Raw genomic sequence first — 18,225 nt, forward strand, 5'->3', positions numbered from 1 at the left:
ACCCCACTGTGTTGATGCAGTTTCCTCCTTCACAGATGCCAGGGATGGCCTGGCACTCATCCACATCTGTACATACGAAGCATACAATTACACACACACACACAAACACCTGCACACACATGTATACAAACAAATGTGTGATGAAATGAATTGAATGAATATGACAGAATAAAATGTAGGTCTCCCCCCAGGACGCTGTGACCTGATGCAGTTTCCGAGCACTCCATGTTGCCCCCCCCCCCCCCCCCCCCGCCCCCCCTGCAGAGGTTCTGATGATGTTGTTGGTTCTGTAGCAGACAGGCAGAGGGCCGTCTTACCATAAATGAGCTCTCCCACGTGGCACCGCCACTGACCCGTGTTACTGACTCTGACAGCCGCGCCGCAGCGGGTGCCCGCGGGCATTCCATGCACACGTGGGAGGCACTGCCACCCACCCCAATTTAACCCAATTAGAACTAATCCCCTGCAGAGGGGATGATGGGTGGGGGGCAAACCCCCCCGGACGAAAGGGGGAGAAGGAGTTAAAACGGCTGGGGATGGAAGCAGGCACTTTACCTGAAGGAGGAGTGTAAAGGGGGGGAGGGGGGGGGGGGGGGAAGAGAGACAAAAACAGAAAAAGAGAGGGGGATGGTGACTCTACCTTGGCACGCCCCGGTGCGGTGGTTGGGTATGAACCCTCTGCGGCAGGGGTGTGGCTGGGCCGGGCACATCTCACAGGGGTGACCCCAAGCCCGTCCCACCGTGGCGCAGCACAGCGTCTTTGTGCACAGGATGCCTGTGAGCTGCCCCTGACACATCTGGTTGTGCACCGAGGCGAAGCACGGCCCAGTGCGGTAGTCTGCAGAGGGCGAAGCAAGAGTTTGTTTTTGTGGAAACTTAAGATTTGCTTTTTGTTTTTTTGAGGGGTTTTTTTGTGTTTCCAGTACAATCGCAATGCAAAACAGCAACGCTTGGTGTCCTGTCTTGCACATATAAGAAAAGAGAAATTTGTAAAAAAAAAAAACGTTGAGTTGTGACGAAGAAAGCTGGAAGCTGAAGTTGAATCTGTGAGTGAATAACTTATGTCTGACGTACATGAAAAGAAACTCTCAAACTCAATGCAATTTTGTGTGACATCTACAACTCCCTTACAGCGCGAGTGATGAAAGGTCTGCAGAGCGGACAGTAACACACTCCATAAAGAATGCATTGTCTGTTCCTGGCATTTTAATCGGTCTGGCTCTCAGGTGCATTGAATGTGCATGTGTGTGTGTGTGTGTGTGTGTGTGTGTGTGTGTGTGTGTGTGTGTGTGTGCATGTGATAGAGAAAAGCAGAGATGGGGAAGGAGTCTGGAAAAGCTTTTAAAGTTATGTGGGCGGATGTGGAGAGTAAAAGACACAGGCTAGAATAAACAGAGACAATAAAAATTAAAAAAAACACACAGTTTGTAGTGACAGTTGAGTGCGCTGCTTTTTCTCATTTTTCAAGACACACACAATCGATCGATTGATCATCTCAGCCCTGCAGTGGCTGGTTGACGGGGCTCGTCTGCAGAGTTTGGTCGCCGATATCGAGCAACAGCTGCCTGGAATCACACACTAAATAGCTTATAATAAGTGTGTAAAGGAAGTCCCACCCCCCCCCCCCCCCCCCCAAACTGGTTTATTCCTCCCTCCCTGCCATGTATCCGAACCGACGCCTCACTCCACCTTCTCCCCCCCCCAGAACACCACTCCTCACTGCGAATACCCCCGCGGATTTAACAAAATCACCGACTCTAATCAGGTGAGGACTTGGACACAGAGATAGGACGGGGGGGAGGGGGGGGGGGGCGGAGAAGAAAGAGAGGGCGAAAAATTCATCCCTCCCGGATGAACCTGGCCGAAATCCAGAAGCGAAAATCATTTCCACATTTCTACGGCAGACAACAGACGGCGAGAGGGAAGAGGGAGAGACGGGTTCCAACGGCGCAGTCGTTTAAAACAAACGAGACATTGTGCGTTTTCCCCCGTGCCGACGGAGGAGGGGGAGAGGGGGGGGGGGTGTGGGGTGGGGGGGTGGCCCGGCCCAGAGCCGTCACGTGGGCCACAGCCTTCCGCGCTCCCTCCGCCTCTGGCTCCGGTGCTGTGTGAAGCAGAACTGGGTCATCTCATGCTTCTCCTTCCCCGCTCCCTCCTGCTCCGGCTCCACAGGGGACCGAGTGCTTTTAATCATTAGTCCGACTTCTCCGTTCACCCGGCGGAGGAATGCCACTGAGCACATTCGCTTTCAGGCATTTTTACTTGATTCTTTCCATTTTTTTAGGGGGCAAACCTCTACACCAGAAAAGGGTGCTACCAGAAAGCTGGTACATCAAGCTAAACACCACAGCTGAGCTCAGATCGTAATCCACTATAACAGAATTATCTAACGGAACCGTCTAAAAAAAAATATGAATACGTTTGACGTAGCACCGGCTACAACGTTTGAGAAATAGTTTAAAAGAAGATTGATCGCCCAACACAACGTCCCCTCTAGACCTACAGATTAAACCAAGTGAAGTTCCTTTCTGCTAATAAGTAAAGTAAAGTCAGCAGACTTACAGTCGTTGCTAAACTAAGCTGCGTATTTAACAGACACACATGAGAGCGGTGTCGATTCTTCTTCTTTATGCAAGAAAGCCAATGATCGCATTTCGCAAAATGTCAAACCGTTTCTTTAAAGATGAGTCACTAGTAACACAATTCCAATGTCAAATCCCGCTTCATTGAAATTTCTAGGTGTTTCCAAAGGGACGCTGGTGCCTGGTACCAAGAGCACTTTGGTTCTACAGAAAGTTGCTTGTAGTAATTAATGCTAAAACCTTTCCTAAAGAAAAACAAACCCGACCAGCTGCCAGGCATCTTCTGTATTTACACAAAGCCTAAATGATGCAACGAAGCAATGCACTGTAAAGAGGAAAAAAGAGATAACAGGAGATACGGCGTCTGCATAAGTACGGCGGGCTGTCTCTCTTTTCATCAGATTAAAAGTTGATGTGTTATTACGGTCGGGCTGCCACACATGACTCACCTGACATGATGCCTCGAAAACCACAAAAGATCTGAGCATGAAACAAAGCAAATGCACGTGCAGCACTCAAACAGTCAGGCTGACGTAAACGGGGAGAGGCGGACAGCTGTGGGGCGAAAGTGTTGTCATTTCATCTGTCATCTCACTGTCTCTCTGTGAGCTGCATGCATTCGGCGGATCCACCCATGTCCTGTACATCTGGCAGCAATCACACATACGAACAAACAAAACGCACCCAAAACGCACACACACACACACACACACAGAACGTAAGCCAATGTCCCAGACCCTCATCCGCAGTCTAGCCAGAGATGATCTCAACACACCGAAACTCAGAAAAATGCCGCTCTTGTTTTGTGTGCGGGTGATTGCTCTGCTTTTTGCAGGGAGAACGGTGGCTGGACGGATGGTTCGGTTTTTCATTTTGGACCATAATATAAACGCTGGCTTCCTCAATGGCCGTTGGGTTGGCGCGCGGCGACGGCCTCGGTGTGAAACGGGAGGGAGGCCCTGCGGGGGGGGAAGCGGGTCGGAAGAGCTTCCTGGATTAACTCCAGAATGTTCGTACACACACACACACACACACACACACACGCACACACTAGCACTGAAGTCCATCCGTCTTTTCCACCTCCTCTAATCAGACGGTGCGCACGGCAGCCTCTCCAGCCTTAACATATGCGGGAATATGTGCGCGTGCATTCCACGTGGTTCCGTACACGGACTCCTCCGCCCTCATATGGGGAAAGTCAGCGAGGCGTTAAGAGGCAACAGAGCGCCTCAGCTCTCCGTTGTGCTCACTGACTCATTGACTGACTGTGACTCACCTGTGGCCACCTTTTTTTTTTCAGACGAACCCCAGACGGGTCAAATGCATTGCTCCCTCCGCGGCTAAACCGACCCCCCGAAGGCGGGAGAGCGGAGAGAGAGGAAGGCCTCTGCGTGCGATGGGCAGCGGCGCCCCCCCCCCCCCCCCCTCCGGGTCTCAGCGGTCCTAACGCTGAGCCCCGATTGCCACAAGATCTCTTCCACATTCAAGTGAAAAAAGCTCCCGATTGCAGCTACTTCTCTCCCCCCCCCCCCCCCCCCCCCGGTCACATCGCGTGGTTGCAGAAAAGCTTGTGCTTGAGTGATAAGATCAGGCCGTAATGGGGCACGGTTCTGTAAATTGCATTAAAAACAGTGGGGGGTTGTGCATGTGCGAACACATGTACTTCACGCATGCGCTCGTGTTTGTGTAAGAGAATAATTTCCCCTTTGGAGGTGATAGATACTAGCCAAGGAAATTCCAACGGAAAGTAAACCAAACCCAAAACGCCACTGAATCCGACGGCCTTCTGTCACCACCTCTCTTAGAGCAACAAAATGCAAGATGAAGGACCAAAGAACCGACCAATTTAGGCTGCAAGTACTAAAGTGTTGCCCAAAAAAAGTCCCCCAAATCCAAACACGATATCCTCAAATAGCTTCAAAACTTACAGATATTCATTTAAAGATAATATGAAACGGAATAAAATAGATTTATTCAGCACAATGAACTGTGTTGAGATCTGTTTCCAGATAATTGCACACAAACACACACACACACACACACACAACAAAACGTCTGCCTGTTCCAATCACAGAACAACACCATCACTGTAGCGGGGGAACAACTATTCATGAAGCAGCAGACGGTGACTGGCCAGTTTGCTTGTCAGTGTCACCTTACAAGACAGAACTATGTGGTCGTATCTTTTGCACGTGCAACAGAAAACGCGTCGCACGTTTCCCCCCCGAAAAGCACGAGAGGGTCTAGAATAAAAATTACTTTGTGCTAAACTTGGATTCCTCAGCCGTCTCGGAGGCACTTTGCCCAATCTTCCACAGGAAAAGAACGGAAGCCAAAGTCACAACATGCAATGGTGTGCCTCGGCAGATAAGACCCGATGGACTCTCATTGGCTGCAGGGACGTAGAACCCGCGAAGGTAAACTGAAGCGCCGATTTCCGACCCAGACCCGACGGACTGGTGGAAGAGCGACGTCGCTAATTAGGAGCTTTGCCGGCAAATCTAAATATTAGCTTTACTGGGTCACGTCGTCGACCCCATAGGTCATTGCCGCCAGACACCAGGCCTGCAGACGCAGCGGAAGGCCGCCTCTCGGGGGGTTCGCGTGCGCTTGTATACTTTGTGGAGCCTTTTGCTTTCGTGTGTCGAGAGAGGGACCGCGGGGGTGGGGGGGGGGGGGGGGTGGAGGCCTTCCGCTAACAAACAGCACCGCTAACAAATGCTGCGTTCCCCAGAGCGTTGTGTAGGGAGCAGCGTGTGGAAAGAGCCTGACATGCAAACAGAACCAACGAGCGTCCACGTCACTGGTGCTGGTGGCATGACAGAGAAGAGTGTGAGGGCGAAATGCCGGGGTACGGCGGGCCGGGGGGGGGGGGGGGGGGGCGCTGGTTACCTTTTTCGCACTGGGCGCCGGTGAAACCGTAGGTGCACACGCATCTGTTGGGGCCCACGCACCGTCCTCCGTTGAGACACCCGTTATCACACACCGCTGGAGGAGAAGAGAGAGAGAGAGAGAGAGAGAGACAGAGAACACAAGCAGTGACGCGACCGCTATTTTTTGGTTTTCCAGACTTTTGAGTCTCACAGGCCATCTCTTTTTTTATATTTTTTTTATTGGTTATGCTAACAGCGCAGTCCCCCGAAATGACTTGCAGATATGTCAGATGGTGGAAACAATGCAAAGTTATAAGCAAGTTGAATCACGAGCATCTGCACACAGTACCAGATGTTTCAAAGAGTTTTGATTGATCATTTCTCACAGTTTGACTCTGTTTTTCTCTTCCAAATAAGTCCGACTTTGCGTCTTGACTGCTCTCGCTTCGTGGCCTGTTTGTTCCAGAAACGTTGGCACGAGCACGTCTCAGCAAGTAAAGAGCCGTTACGAAGTGACGCCGCTCGGCCCGGAAGGCGGCGGACGCTGCGCTGCGATTGGCCAGCCTGATGCGCGGCACAAACAAGGATGAATCGAGTGCGATTTCACTCCTTTTTTGTTGGGAATACGGATCTAAAATGTTGATTTCAAAACACGCTGACGGTGTCAAAGTGTGTCAATGGGGGGGGGGGGGGGGGGTGTTTCTGGACGATCCTTACGTTGACCGCAGTGGTTTCCCACGTAGCCTTTCTGACACTGGCAGTTGTCCTCGGCACACGACCCCCCGTTCATACACCGTACGTTACAGTGCTGGACTGTGGGCACAACAACACACACAGACAAGACATTTACCAAAAAAGATAGAAATTCAGAGTCCACAAAAACATCTACAAAATAAACTGGATGCCTGCTGAACTCCAAAATCATACTCTGATATTTCCTAGAAAGCTGTGGTGTGCAAAGAGATAAGCGCATCGGATCGAAGCGCAACATGGAGGAGATGTTGAATGTGGACGTCGTCCAAAGCACACACACACACACGCCCAAAGGACTCACACACGCACACACCCCGCGAGATTGAGCGCTATTTGCAAGAACGTGATTGCAACATATATATATATATATATATATATATATAAATTGCTTGATTTGATTTTCAAGGCATGCTTTTTTGGCTTGGTATCTCATATTTTTGTACCAAAGGTCAGTGCTCTTTACTTTGCTTCAAGGATCCTGAAGGGATCTGAGCCAATTGCAACCTCTTTCATTTTATGCCATGGAAGTAATACTGAAAGTTCAATGTCATCTATCATTCATCACTGCTAGACATTGTTCTTACTGCACGGTAAAATGCTTGCTCTTTAGATTGCAGGTCATTTATTTTTATTTATTTTTTACATATTTTTTTAAATGATATCATTACTGTGCTCATCTAAGCCAAATACCAGTGAACCTCTCGATATATGACAACTATATTATAAAAACCCATGAAGCATATGACAGCAGGCCTCACAGGAGTCCACGCCGTAGGAAAGGGGAGGCAATGTCTAACAACCTGACTTGGATCCACAGGACGGGGCGATCTGGCCGTTGGGGCAGGTGCACATGTTGGGTCTGGAGCAGAAACCATCTCCACATGGACTCCGGCAGATCGCTGCAAAGGAGAAGAAGACACTCGGTCAAACGACAAAACAAACCCCCTCTGCCAGGTACGAGGTAGGGTAACACTCCAGTTATTACGTTATTTTCTTCTTTGAGTTTTTTCGCTATATTTGTTCTCATTTGTTCTCTTTCCCACAGATCATTGTTGGCATTGTCGCCCTGAACCAAGCTCCCCCCCCCCCGTCAGGTAGAGTCCAGCCACGGGCCCCGAACTCCCTGAAAACCGTGTCGCAGCTAAACAATGGCGCTAGAGCCGCGACAGGCATCCGGCACGCCGACCCGCCAGACTGCAATCAAACAACTCTACAGCCTCTCAGGGCTTCCTGTCTACTGAGAGGGGGGAGAGAGAGAGAGAGAGAGAGAGAGAGAGAGAGAGAGAGAAGAAACCACTGCCAAAATACCAGAGGACATTAACCAATTCCCACTTGGTTACATCATTTTATCGGCTTCTTGTGTTCATTAACCCAACCAAATCAACACCTTTAAGTATTTGGTTTGTACGCTAAAGTCCAGTTTCATTAATTAAAGGGTTTCATTAATTAGGCAACTGAAACTGAAAAGATTTTACATCATTGTTATTCTGAGTTATTGATAATGGATCAAATCTAATGATAATCTGAACTTTGAGGAGACAAAACTGACCACTGTCAGAAAGAAACAACACTTTTGGTGGTATCATCACTGTTTGATAGTTATAGTGTAATAAAAAAACACTGTAAAAGGTTTCAAGTAGTGTTACATGCATCCACTTGCACCCTACCGGAATTTTACAGCAAAACAGGAATAATGGAAGCGATACTCACGAACAATGCACTGGTTTCCTCCAGTCAGGGTCTTCCAGCCGGGGCAGCAGTAGGCGCTGTTCCGTGAGCCACACACATTTGGTCTGAGAAAGACAAGAGCATCAGAATTATGACCCGAAATATACAGTTCCGATCGGCTCCAAAGTCAAGTCCAATCGCCCCACGAAGGCCTCGGCTTCGGTCATTACGCGCTCGGAATTCCATTGACGTTGACTCCTGAACCTTACGTGGAAACCCGATCGACTGGTGTTAAGGTTTGGGCTCCCTGCGGTGCTGTTGATACTTTAGGGCGCGGCTTTTTTCCAATAAAAGACATTGGTGAGGAGAACATTATGCTGCACAAGGGGTTTTAAGATAATTGATGAACCTGAAAGAAAAAAAAAGATTGCATCTGACATCGAAGGGAACGCCTATGTCATCCCGCCGCAGTTCTGCAATATGTCAAATGTGAATTTGTAAGCTTCCACTGGGCATGTTCTGACCCGGGGGGGGGGGGGGGGGGTCAGTGTATATACTGTACAGAGTAAGTGCAAACAGATTGAGAAATGAAGCCTGATGGATGTCCGGGTAAGTCAGCTTGACACAGAATGCAGGCCGCATGCACTTCCTTCCTCTGAAACCAGATGTTTTGATGAATTCTTCTAAAGCACGTCAAATAAAAATGCCTGTGGAGGATGCTCATTGAGCTGTCTGCAGTACGACCTTCGTCAGCTGTTTGCTGTCATCGCTGGACACACAAGCTCTTTCTTCTCTTCTCTCACTCTTTCTCTCTGCGCACACACGCACACACACACACACACACGCACACACACACACACAAGCACACAACCTCTCCAGCAGTGACCCACTGTGTACAGCTGCAGATGTGATTTATCCACAACTGGGGTGTGGTGTTTTTGGCCTAAGGGATTAGACTGTTTCTCCCTCTCTCTCTCTCTCTCCCTCTCTCTGCCACAGCCACACACGACAAATGGCCTTCTTTGTTTGCAAGGCATTTATTTATTAATTTATAATTGCGGTCAGCAGGAATGTGATATTCTTGCCAGTATTTAATTGCTCGGAACTTCCCATCGCAGACAATGTCTCGCATGGGTCTCTGCCTGCCTCATTTTTTCAATAAAAAAGTATTTTTTGTTCATTGTTTTTTTTTACCTTCAATGATCATAAAACAGTTTGTACGCAAGCAGAAGCGACACCTGCTCCATAAGACACGTTAAGCTGCGCGTAGCACACAGCCGACCGATAAGGGATCGTGTGGTAGTCGCGTTTACCCTCTGAGGACGTCCGAGCCTCCCCTCCTCTTGGCCCTGCTGCCTCGGGGGTCGCTCTGCTTGCCCATCGTCCCGCTGTCCTCGGTGTCCGCCGCCTCGGCGGCGTCTCCGAGCCCGGTGCACAGCGACAGCAGGGCCACCAGGGCCACGGAGCAGTGCAGCAGGCGTCCTCCGCGCTTACACCCGGGCATGTCCGCTCCAGAACGCGCGCACAGCTCCAGCAAGTGCCTCGGCAGAATTAAAAGTATCCGGGGAGGAAAAAATTACACCAAAAAAAAAAGTCTTGAGTCAAAGCTGCAAAGAGAAAAAAACAAAAAATGTTTTTAAAGTTTGGGGAAAAGACGAGGAAGAGCAGAGTGCAGGAGATGCTGCGCACAAAAACAACCGTGCTGCACTGTGAGAGGTGGCTGATGTGATGTGAAGTTATTAAGTTTAAAAAAAATTACCAAAAATTAAAAAAAAAAACACATTTAGCTCAGAGGCACAGAAGCAAAGCACGCAGTGGAGATCATGTGCAGCACGAGTGAGTCGTTACTTTACCTTGTCTCCCGAACAGGAGATTCGCCTCAGACCCGACGGAGGACTACTTCACTCCCAACGTACAGGTACTGCGTGATGCCAGCTTAGAGGAAAACTGCGCAGAAGGTGCTATAAATAGATGCGCATCGTAACTTCTGCAGTCTGCTCGTGTGCATCCAGTTGTGTGTTGACTTTGCATTCCAGAGGATGAGAATGGCAAAAACTCCCTGTGTGTGTGCGTCTCTCTCTCTCTCTCTCTCTCTCTCTCTCTCTCTCTTCCTCATCCCTGCTCTGCTCAACTTTACCCAAACCTTTTTTTCTCTCTCTCTCTTTATTCCTGCTGCTCTCGCGATACAAAAGCTCGAGCGCAAAAAAGAAAAAAAAAAGTTAAGTTAAACTCAGGCTCCCTTGGCTCCAAAAGCTCGAGCGCAAAAAAGAAAAAAAAAAAGTTAAGTTAAACTCAGGCTCCCTTGGCTCCGACTTTGAACATTTAAGTCAACTCGTGGGATTTTAGAAGGAAGAGCACAGAGCTTCTTATGCAATCCTTTGTGTCAAATATAGATTATGAATAATCAGGTCGTGTTCTTGGCACGAGCCACCTTTTATCAGGTTAATGTTGAACAATTTATTGCAATAATCAAGACTATTCCTGGTGAAGTGTGCAGGTCTAAATTGAATTAGTCAAAAATGAATAACGTTTGTTCCTAATTAAATCGAAGGACCCAATGTTAAACCCACTCAAACTATTTGAATTTACATTTACAGTCTGAAAAAAATGACAGCCCGAATATGTCTGAAACCATTTCAATCCTCCTCCTCTAGGAGTGAATTGTGTCCTGCACACTGTGCATGCTGTGTGTTTTGAGGAATTTTGTCCAGAGCAGTGATAGTTTTCACACACTGATTCATGTCTGCAGCCCCGCCCAGCAAATATAGACTGGGCCCGGCTCCTCTCTCCAGTGTGCTATCGCTCCAAAGCCTCTTTGACATTGTGTATTCACTGCATTAGTTTCCAATATCAGCTTTTTCCCTTCTTCTTCCTCCTCCTCCTCCTCCTCCTCTTTACCATCCACATTCTCCTCTCACACGTGTCCGAATACGCCTCAACCTGCCTTTATTCATAGTTTATGTTGATTTAGCACAATTTCTTTCTTTCTTTTTTTTTTTTTTTAACGTTGCTGGTGAAAGGCTGAGACAAAACACTGCATTTTCTGTTTCTTTTAAGAAAACGGTTGTGACCAACCGGAGCTGCTCCGACAGGCGTCGCGACGTATCGAGTATTTCATCAGGGTGCTTTATATATTATTAACTTCCATTAACTTCTTACGTCCTGTGACACTCGCAGGTCGAGGCACGCCTCTCCACTCGCCTCGCTCTGGTTGGATGTCTGCCCACCACCTCAAACTTAGTCACAACAATACTGCACTGCGTTTTTTTTTACCCCCCCTGGAAAGTCCTGCCCTCTGCGGGGGGGGGGGGGCCTCTCCATCACTGCAGACGACACGCTGGCCTTCTGCACCTTCACGACGTGACTCTTCACCAAGTCTCCTCTCGTCTTCCTTTCAGTTGCGGAGGAACAAGCTGTGTACGTTTTTTTTATTTGACGAGGCGTCTCGCATGTTTACGACCTCACTTCTGAATGTAAATATCTACGTATTTCTGGCGATGCACTACACAAAAAACATTACAATATGCATGAGTGAGACCTGAATAAACAGGATATCGTATTGCATCTGTAAAATGCGTGACCTCCCAGTGCACCAGCCGGTCCAGCGTGACCACAGGCCGCAAAGCAGCACTAAAACTAGACACAACTTTAGGTGTAACCTCCGTATTATGTCTACTAAAACACATAAAGTAAATGTAAGGTTAACGACAACCAGCCCCTTCCCCTGCGACTCTCTACTCCTGCACGGTTATGACCCGAGGAAGCACGTGCACAACGGCACCTGTGCTTCATGAGCCTCTTAAGGGGGGGGGTTGAGGTCCACGGTGTTCCCTTCGGCAGGCGCGTTGTTTCAACATGGACTAAAGTTTATGAACTATCAACTCAGTGTCGGAACAAGTACTCAGGCCTTCTACTTACGGTAAGTAGAAAGCTGTGATAGCGCAGTGTGGAGTAAAGGTATGCCTTAAAATCACATTAAAAAAAAAAACACACCATCCTCGCATCCGTCAATGTAAAAGCACTCGTGCAGAATGGACGTGCTGCAAGATAAGAACATGGTTTGCGGTATTTGATGATTTTACAGCGGAGACAAAGATTCAGAGGAATGGAGAAAAGGTCTTGAGTCAAGGAATGAGAGAGTCTGGGGGAGAGGCAGAGGGCAGAAGTGTCCACTTTTGATTGGTTTGTTTTGACAGTAAGACAGCCTCTCCCTGGTCGTTATGGAGCCTCCTCTCTCTCTCTCTCTCTCTCTCTCTCTCTCTCTCTCTCTCTCTCTCTCTCTCTCTCTCTCTCTTGCTGCATATAGCTGAGATCAACCTCTGGAACATAAGCGTGGCCTTGGTGTGAGGAGCTGAGATGAGGCTGAATAGCTGTGTGCTCGAGCGTGAGGTCAGAGGCCGCTTGCTGGCTTTGCTTTGACATCATTACATTACATTACATGTCATTTAACCCTCGTCAGTCGGCCATTGACGTGCTTCTATTACGGATGTCTCCTTCCTCAGTACATTCACCTACGAGCCGGACTTAAAGGAACAGTGTTACATTTAGCCAAAAATGTTTATTCGTATTCTTGCTGGAAATATGTTCATCCGGAGAACATGAAGCGACTGGATGTATGCAAAAGCAGGAAGTGGAAAGAATTAAGTACAATCAACGTTAATGCAAATTGTAAGATATGCATTGTAATAATATTATAAAATAAGTCGTAATTGAATGGTAATTACATATATGTACTGTTATGTTCAACAAATGAAGAAACACCAGACGGACAGGAGACATCTTGGAATGAACAGTTAAAATCAAATGTATTTAATAAAAGAAAAGGTGTTGAGCTAAAAAAGGACATCTCAGCTGTGGTCTCCACAACCAACAGACCATCCCTAGAGCTAATCTGCTGTCTTCAACCAGCGAACAATGGCTGCCTACAAGTATTTATACCGATCAGTAAAGGTGTCAGTGACCACGCCCCCTGGGAGTGGTCTCCTGGTGAGTTCAATGTAGCTCGGATTTCGAAGGCCTCTCAGTCAATATCAGTTGTGGTGCTCAAGCATTACATGAATGCATTTTGGTAGATTACATTACATTGAATACAATCATAACTGTACATTGGTATTATTCTATTGATTACAGTATCAAAATTACAGTGGTTTTTTAACATTCCCATTACTTTATTGAATACATATCTCCAGAATCATGGTTGTATTTTGGGGTACACTAAATGCATTTTATTTATAGTTAATTTATGAACTTGGTTGTCAATTTATTTTTTAATATCCTTCAGTACCAGTGCAGTGTATATCCAGAAAGACACACACACACACACACACACACACTGCAGAGTCAGGGTGACGTCAGAGCTTCGTCTCTCCTGAAAGTCGAGTCGTGGGAGCAGACCGATGCCCAGCACTCACTGATGGGTGGCCGACTGCTCCTCCTCGACACAGAGGAGGTGTCATTTACAGTAAGACGCCACCGCCTTCTCCATCCCACCCACCTTTCTGCAGTCAATCCTCTCGCTTTGGTAGCTGAGCATGGTTTTTTTTTTTTTTCTACTCCACTGGGCTGAACTCAAAAGTACGGAATAGTGAGACTGTGGCGACGTTGGATAAACATGTGTAGTCTGGTATTTCAATACCGACCATCTGATGACACAACTGGTGCACTGCAATGTTTCTTGCTTTAATGTTCGACAGAGGCTCTTTTTATTTCTGTCTACGTCACAAATATTCCATTCCACCGACTCTGTTTTTTAGTTCACGAGCTTCATATTTGCCAGGGCAGATTTTATTTGCTCAGATCGAGCTGCGAGCAGAAACTGCAGCGGGACGTTCTCACACTGTGTGTTGTCCTTGGCTGCCGCAGCTACGGTTCATTTCCTTTTGTCTTCTGCAGCACAAATGCTGCCAATATTCATGTGAAATATTTCAAGAAAATGAGCTACAGCAGAAATTAGTCTCCACCTCCTCCCCTCCCCTCTCGTTTTCTCTCTCTCACACACACACACCCACACACATACAGAGAGAGTGCATGTAGGTGTGTGTGTGTGTGTGTGTGTGTGTGTGTGTGTGTGTGCAATCAGGGGACTTATTATTATTCTGGAGTTGGCTTTCCTGCTTTGAGGATAGCGTAATGAATTCTATCAACAGTTTGGGCTTGGTCGTCTATTATAACACACACCGCCGCAGTACAAAATCAACCCCCAAATAACTCTAAGCGATCCCCCCCTTTGGGCTCCGAATGGATCGCTTCCATGGACTCATTCCAAAAATGGTTTTATCGGACCAACAGAACAGAATCCTTGGTGAGGATGCCTCTTTTCAAGCAATTGGTCATGAGGAGAAAAGTAAAGTGACCTCTATGCGTCCTGGGAGCAGAGTTTCACAACTAGTTTCCTCACCCTGGATGCGTTGGGGTCCGCGCTCTGCATCTGGCATCGCCGCTGATTGAGAAAGCCGCTTCTCAATGAGGCATTAGGGACACGCCCCGATGCTTGCAGAAAAGCGGTGAGAAAGCCCCTTTCGAATCCCAGACCCTCAATCTGAGCAATAAACACTTCTGAATCCGCCGGTATAAACACGCGGGAGAGTGTGCGTGTTCCCTCCCGCGTGCTCGGGGAGCTTCGCACGAATCTCAGTGCACAAATAGAAGGGAAATAAATAGATTTGAATAGGACGACATGAAGGTACACATCGGCGAGGACGTAGCTCTTGAGACTATGCACGAAGCCGCCCTCGCTTGAAAGGCTGCTAGCAGTTTAAATGTTAGTTATCAATATAATAATCAATTTATGCCCCCCAAAAAAATCCACATGAGCCTCTCACAGCTATCAGATATTTGGCAGCTTTGGAGGCTTTGTCCTCACGGTCAACCCTCAGCAAGATAGAAATATGTGTTTTCCAAAAATGCCCAAAAGTTTATACTTATGAGGTAATGCGTTGTTAAAATCCACTTGCCCTGTAATAAAAAACGACACTTTGCTGTTAACAAGATCATTTCATACACCAACTGTGTATTAAACTGGAAATTCTACGTTAAGGTGATTCCGGAGGTTGTAGTTGAGGTATTGCATTGTAATACATTTCAAGGTGTTCTGTTTTGAGTATACGTACCCTGCGAGGCACAGTGGATAGTATTTCTGGCTCGAGCCATCCATCCAGGCTGGTGCAGCCGCCTACTTATCTCCCCTTCACGTGTGATTTATGCAGAGTCAGTGTTCCCCCCACACGAATCTGACCATCTTAGGGATGGAAAACATTCCCTGTTGAGTTTTCCTGCCCCTCGCCATCTGTAACAGACACTCAGCACAGACGTAGAGACTCATAAACACACTCTATGCAAATAGACACGTCGAGAAATACACTAATATACACACTACTCCGGGTATTAATGGGATTCCTTTATGCTCGGGGGAAAAAATACTTTCTTGAGGTGAGGGGGATGACAGAGAAAGGGGGTTTTCAACAGAGATAAAGCAGATATTTTGATGGCAGTGATGGAAAAGAGAACTTAACTGTTTTGCAGACCAAAGCTTTGCTTCCACATTGTTTGCGACAGGCTTTTGTATAAACTGAGAAAAAAATAAAAAGGAACAGGGCCAAGGATCTCTGTGAGATTGCCCTCAGTATTTGTCTCAAAGCACTAACTTCAGCCTGCTAACCTGCTAATGTGTTGTCACGTCTACCATCGTGTGCTGATCAGTCCTGAGCTGTTCCTTAGATTTAGAGGAATACACTTTGGACTTTTAAAATGTGGCTGCAATGTATCTGAAAGATGTTCAGCTCCTTCACTGGAGAGATGTGAAGCTATGACCCGCAGATTTCACTTCATAAAAACCATCGCTAAAGGCTTTATGGATTCATCCTCCGGGAAGACAATTCATCTAATAACTGCAGATAATAAAACATCTGTTTTGAACAGTGTGTTACAGTACTTTAACATTGATCGGAGATGGAGAACAATAGACATGCATTTTTACACCCAGGGTCTGTGAGAGCCCAAACGGAAGCAACACAAAAATCACCTTCAGAGCAAAGTCTCGTCAAATTAAGAAGAGTCATGCCGGAGTCATTGTGATAAACACAACATTTAGCTGCTAAAGATTTCTATAAAAAGCATAAACTACGAGTCTCAGCGAGACAAAGATCCACCCGAATCATCCCTATTCCGAGCCCTGGTCCCGGGCCTCTGCTTGGATTCCCAGAAGGAGGATTGTGCGCTGACGGCCAAAGCGTGAGGAAACTGCAGAGGAATGGAGAGCGAAGACAGATCCGCTCTGTAGGAAAAGTTGCCTTTTGTAGTTGGCCAACATAAAGGTTTTGACTCAAGTCTCCAACATCTGCTTGCTGCCTCATGCAAGAATCCTGGAATCCCCCTCATCATCACCGTGTCGCACACACACACACACACACAACACACGGCTGGGTTTTCGTGACTCTGGTAGGGGAATTGCGTTAACTTGCGTTCGTTTTCTGGAGACTTACCGTAAAGCACGCATCAAACGTGACCTCAAACCACACATGAAAACATGAAAAGCATGAAAACAAACTCTTCTTCAACACATGGCAGATAAGCATTGCTGCTGTCCGACACACACACACACACACCGACACAGTCACACCCTCGGAGCATGAGCTAATGGCATTAGGTGACGCTGACCTAGTTTCCAAAGGGGGAATGATAAAGAGAGAGTGGAAAGATGAAGATTTGGAAGAAACCTCAGGGCACATTGTACTTAAGGACACTGACTTGTGATTTTCAGTGTGTGTGTGTGTCTTTGTGCAGAAAATGGGTCCACGCACCCATCCGAGCCGCCGTGCTCAGCCGGAGGAGGGCTGAGACTCGAGGGTAGAAGGAGGTAAAAGCTCGCCTAGAGCGCTGCTGAGGACTGAGGCGCGATCACTGTGGGGGTTACACACACACACACACACACACTTGTCTACTCTGCAGCAACTCTGGCCAACAGCAACTTACTGTGTACACATTTAACGGAGACTTTTGGCTCACTCCCCCCCTGCACAGCACGCCCCGACTGGATCCTGACCTGTGGAAACAGGAAAGGACGACCAGGGTACAAACCCCCCCCCCCTCCCTCCCTCCCTCCCAGAATGCGTCTCTTTATTTGTGTGCATTTGTTTGCACTCCTCACGTGACCCGCTTGTCTCCAGAGGAACATACGTGTGGATTTTGGCCTGCCAGTAACTGCTGCAACACGGACCCGTCAGCGGCCAAGTCTTGTTTTGCTTCGTCCCGGGTTTTGAACTCTGCGTGACTCTGATAACATTGTAGCGGGGGAACAATGTCATGCTCTCGTCCTCCGGCCGCTTTTTATGACTTTGATTGTTCCATTAAGGCGCTTCGGGGTCCAGGAATGCTCTGTCATATGTGCAGTGTGTGTGTGTGTCTGTGTGTGTAAAGCTAATGCCCTCAGGCCTCAGCACTCTATTATTAAGAATCATATATGTTAGTGAGGCTGATTATCACGCTCACTTTTTAAAATAAACACAACAAAACACAAATATATTCACCATAGAATATATATATTTTTCTCTTTCAAATATTCCTACTTTTCCTTTTCTTTCATCTAAGCAATTGTTTCAGTTGTAATTGTTTGATGCATTATGAGTAATATTATTTTAAATATTTTCATCATGTTGCAGTTGCTAAAGCACACAGTGAACTTATTCTGAGTAAATGCCCCAAATCAAACAAATCAGACCATTTCAATATGAAGGTCTGTGTACATCTCTCACATCTATAGCATTTCATAACAATATAGAAACAATGGTTATGAAGTAGAGGATAAGGTCATTTAATAGCAAAATGTCAACTTAGTGTAGATTAAAGCAACATCAAGACAAATAAAAAACATTCCTAAATATCCTTCTGCGTCATGCTTAGGTTTGCACTTAAGTTTGTGTTTATATGACAACACAGGTTACCAGCTGCTGCTTTGACATAAACGAGGGGTCAGAGGTCAAACAGTGACTCACGGTTTCGACAACATGTGGCCATCAGCAGGCCTCCCACATCTGGAGGGCAGGGCATCACTCACTGGGTCACCGCCGCTCTCGCTGAGTTGTTTTTGGGGGCGAGGTCCGTGTGACTCAGAGGAAGCCCAGAGAGACGTAGTAGACTGTGTCAAAAAAAAAAAAAAAAGCCACTTAATTTCACGCTTTTGAATGCTTTCATGTTATTAGATGATGGTTGTATCTGATTTTTTTGGTTTGCCCGAGACACACTTTCGGTTTGGCTGCTGACTGAATCAGATACGAGGCAGATGTCATTCATCATCTTAACGTCGAGTGCATTCATTTCCTGCTATTGTAACAAACCAGATAAGCCCTCTTTTT

General features: G+C 47.2%; 1 protein-coding gene across 1 annotated transcript in view; it reads right to left on the reverse strand.

The window, feature by feature from the left end:
* fbn2a (fibrillin 2a) overlaps positions 1 to 9,979 on the reverse strand; it is a 10,723-nt gene extending 744 nt beyond the window's left edge. The window contains exons 1-8 of the mRNA XM_062562020.1: positions 9,730 to 9,979; positions 9,190 to 9,483; positions 7,919 to 8,001; positions 7,009 to 7,107; positions 6,173 to 6,268; positions 5,475 to 5,570; positions 641 to 838; positions 3 to 66 (exon numbers count right to left, since the gene is read on the reverse strand). Of these exons, the coding sequence (XP_062418004.1) occupies positions 3 to 66; positions 641 to 838; positions 5,475 to 5,570; positions 6,173 to 6,268; positions 7,009 to 7,107; positions 7,919 to 8,001; positions 9,190 to 9,380 (827 nt within the window). The 5' untranslated portion in view covers positions 9,381 to 9,483; positions 9,730 to 9,979. The remainder of the gene's footprint in view (positions 1 to 2; positions 67 to 640; positions 839 to 5,474; positions 5,571 to 6,172; positions 6,269 to 7,008; positions 7,108 to 7,918; positions 8,002 to 9,189; positions 9,484 to 9,729) is intronic.
* Positions 9,980 to 18,225: the final 8,246 nt, after the last annotated feature.

The sequence above is a fragment of the Pungitius pungitius genome, chromosome 4 (genome assembly GCF_949316345.1).
Source record: "Pungitius pungitius chromosome 4, fPunPun2.1, whole genome shotgun sequence".
Lineage (NCBI taxonomy): Eukaryota > Metazoa > Chordata > Actinopteri > Perciformes > Gasterosteidae > Pungitius > Pungitius pungitius.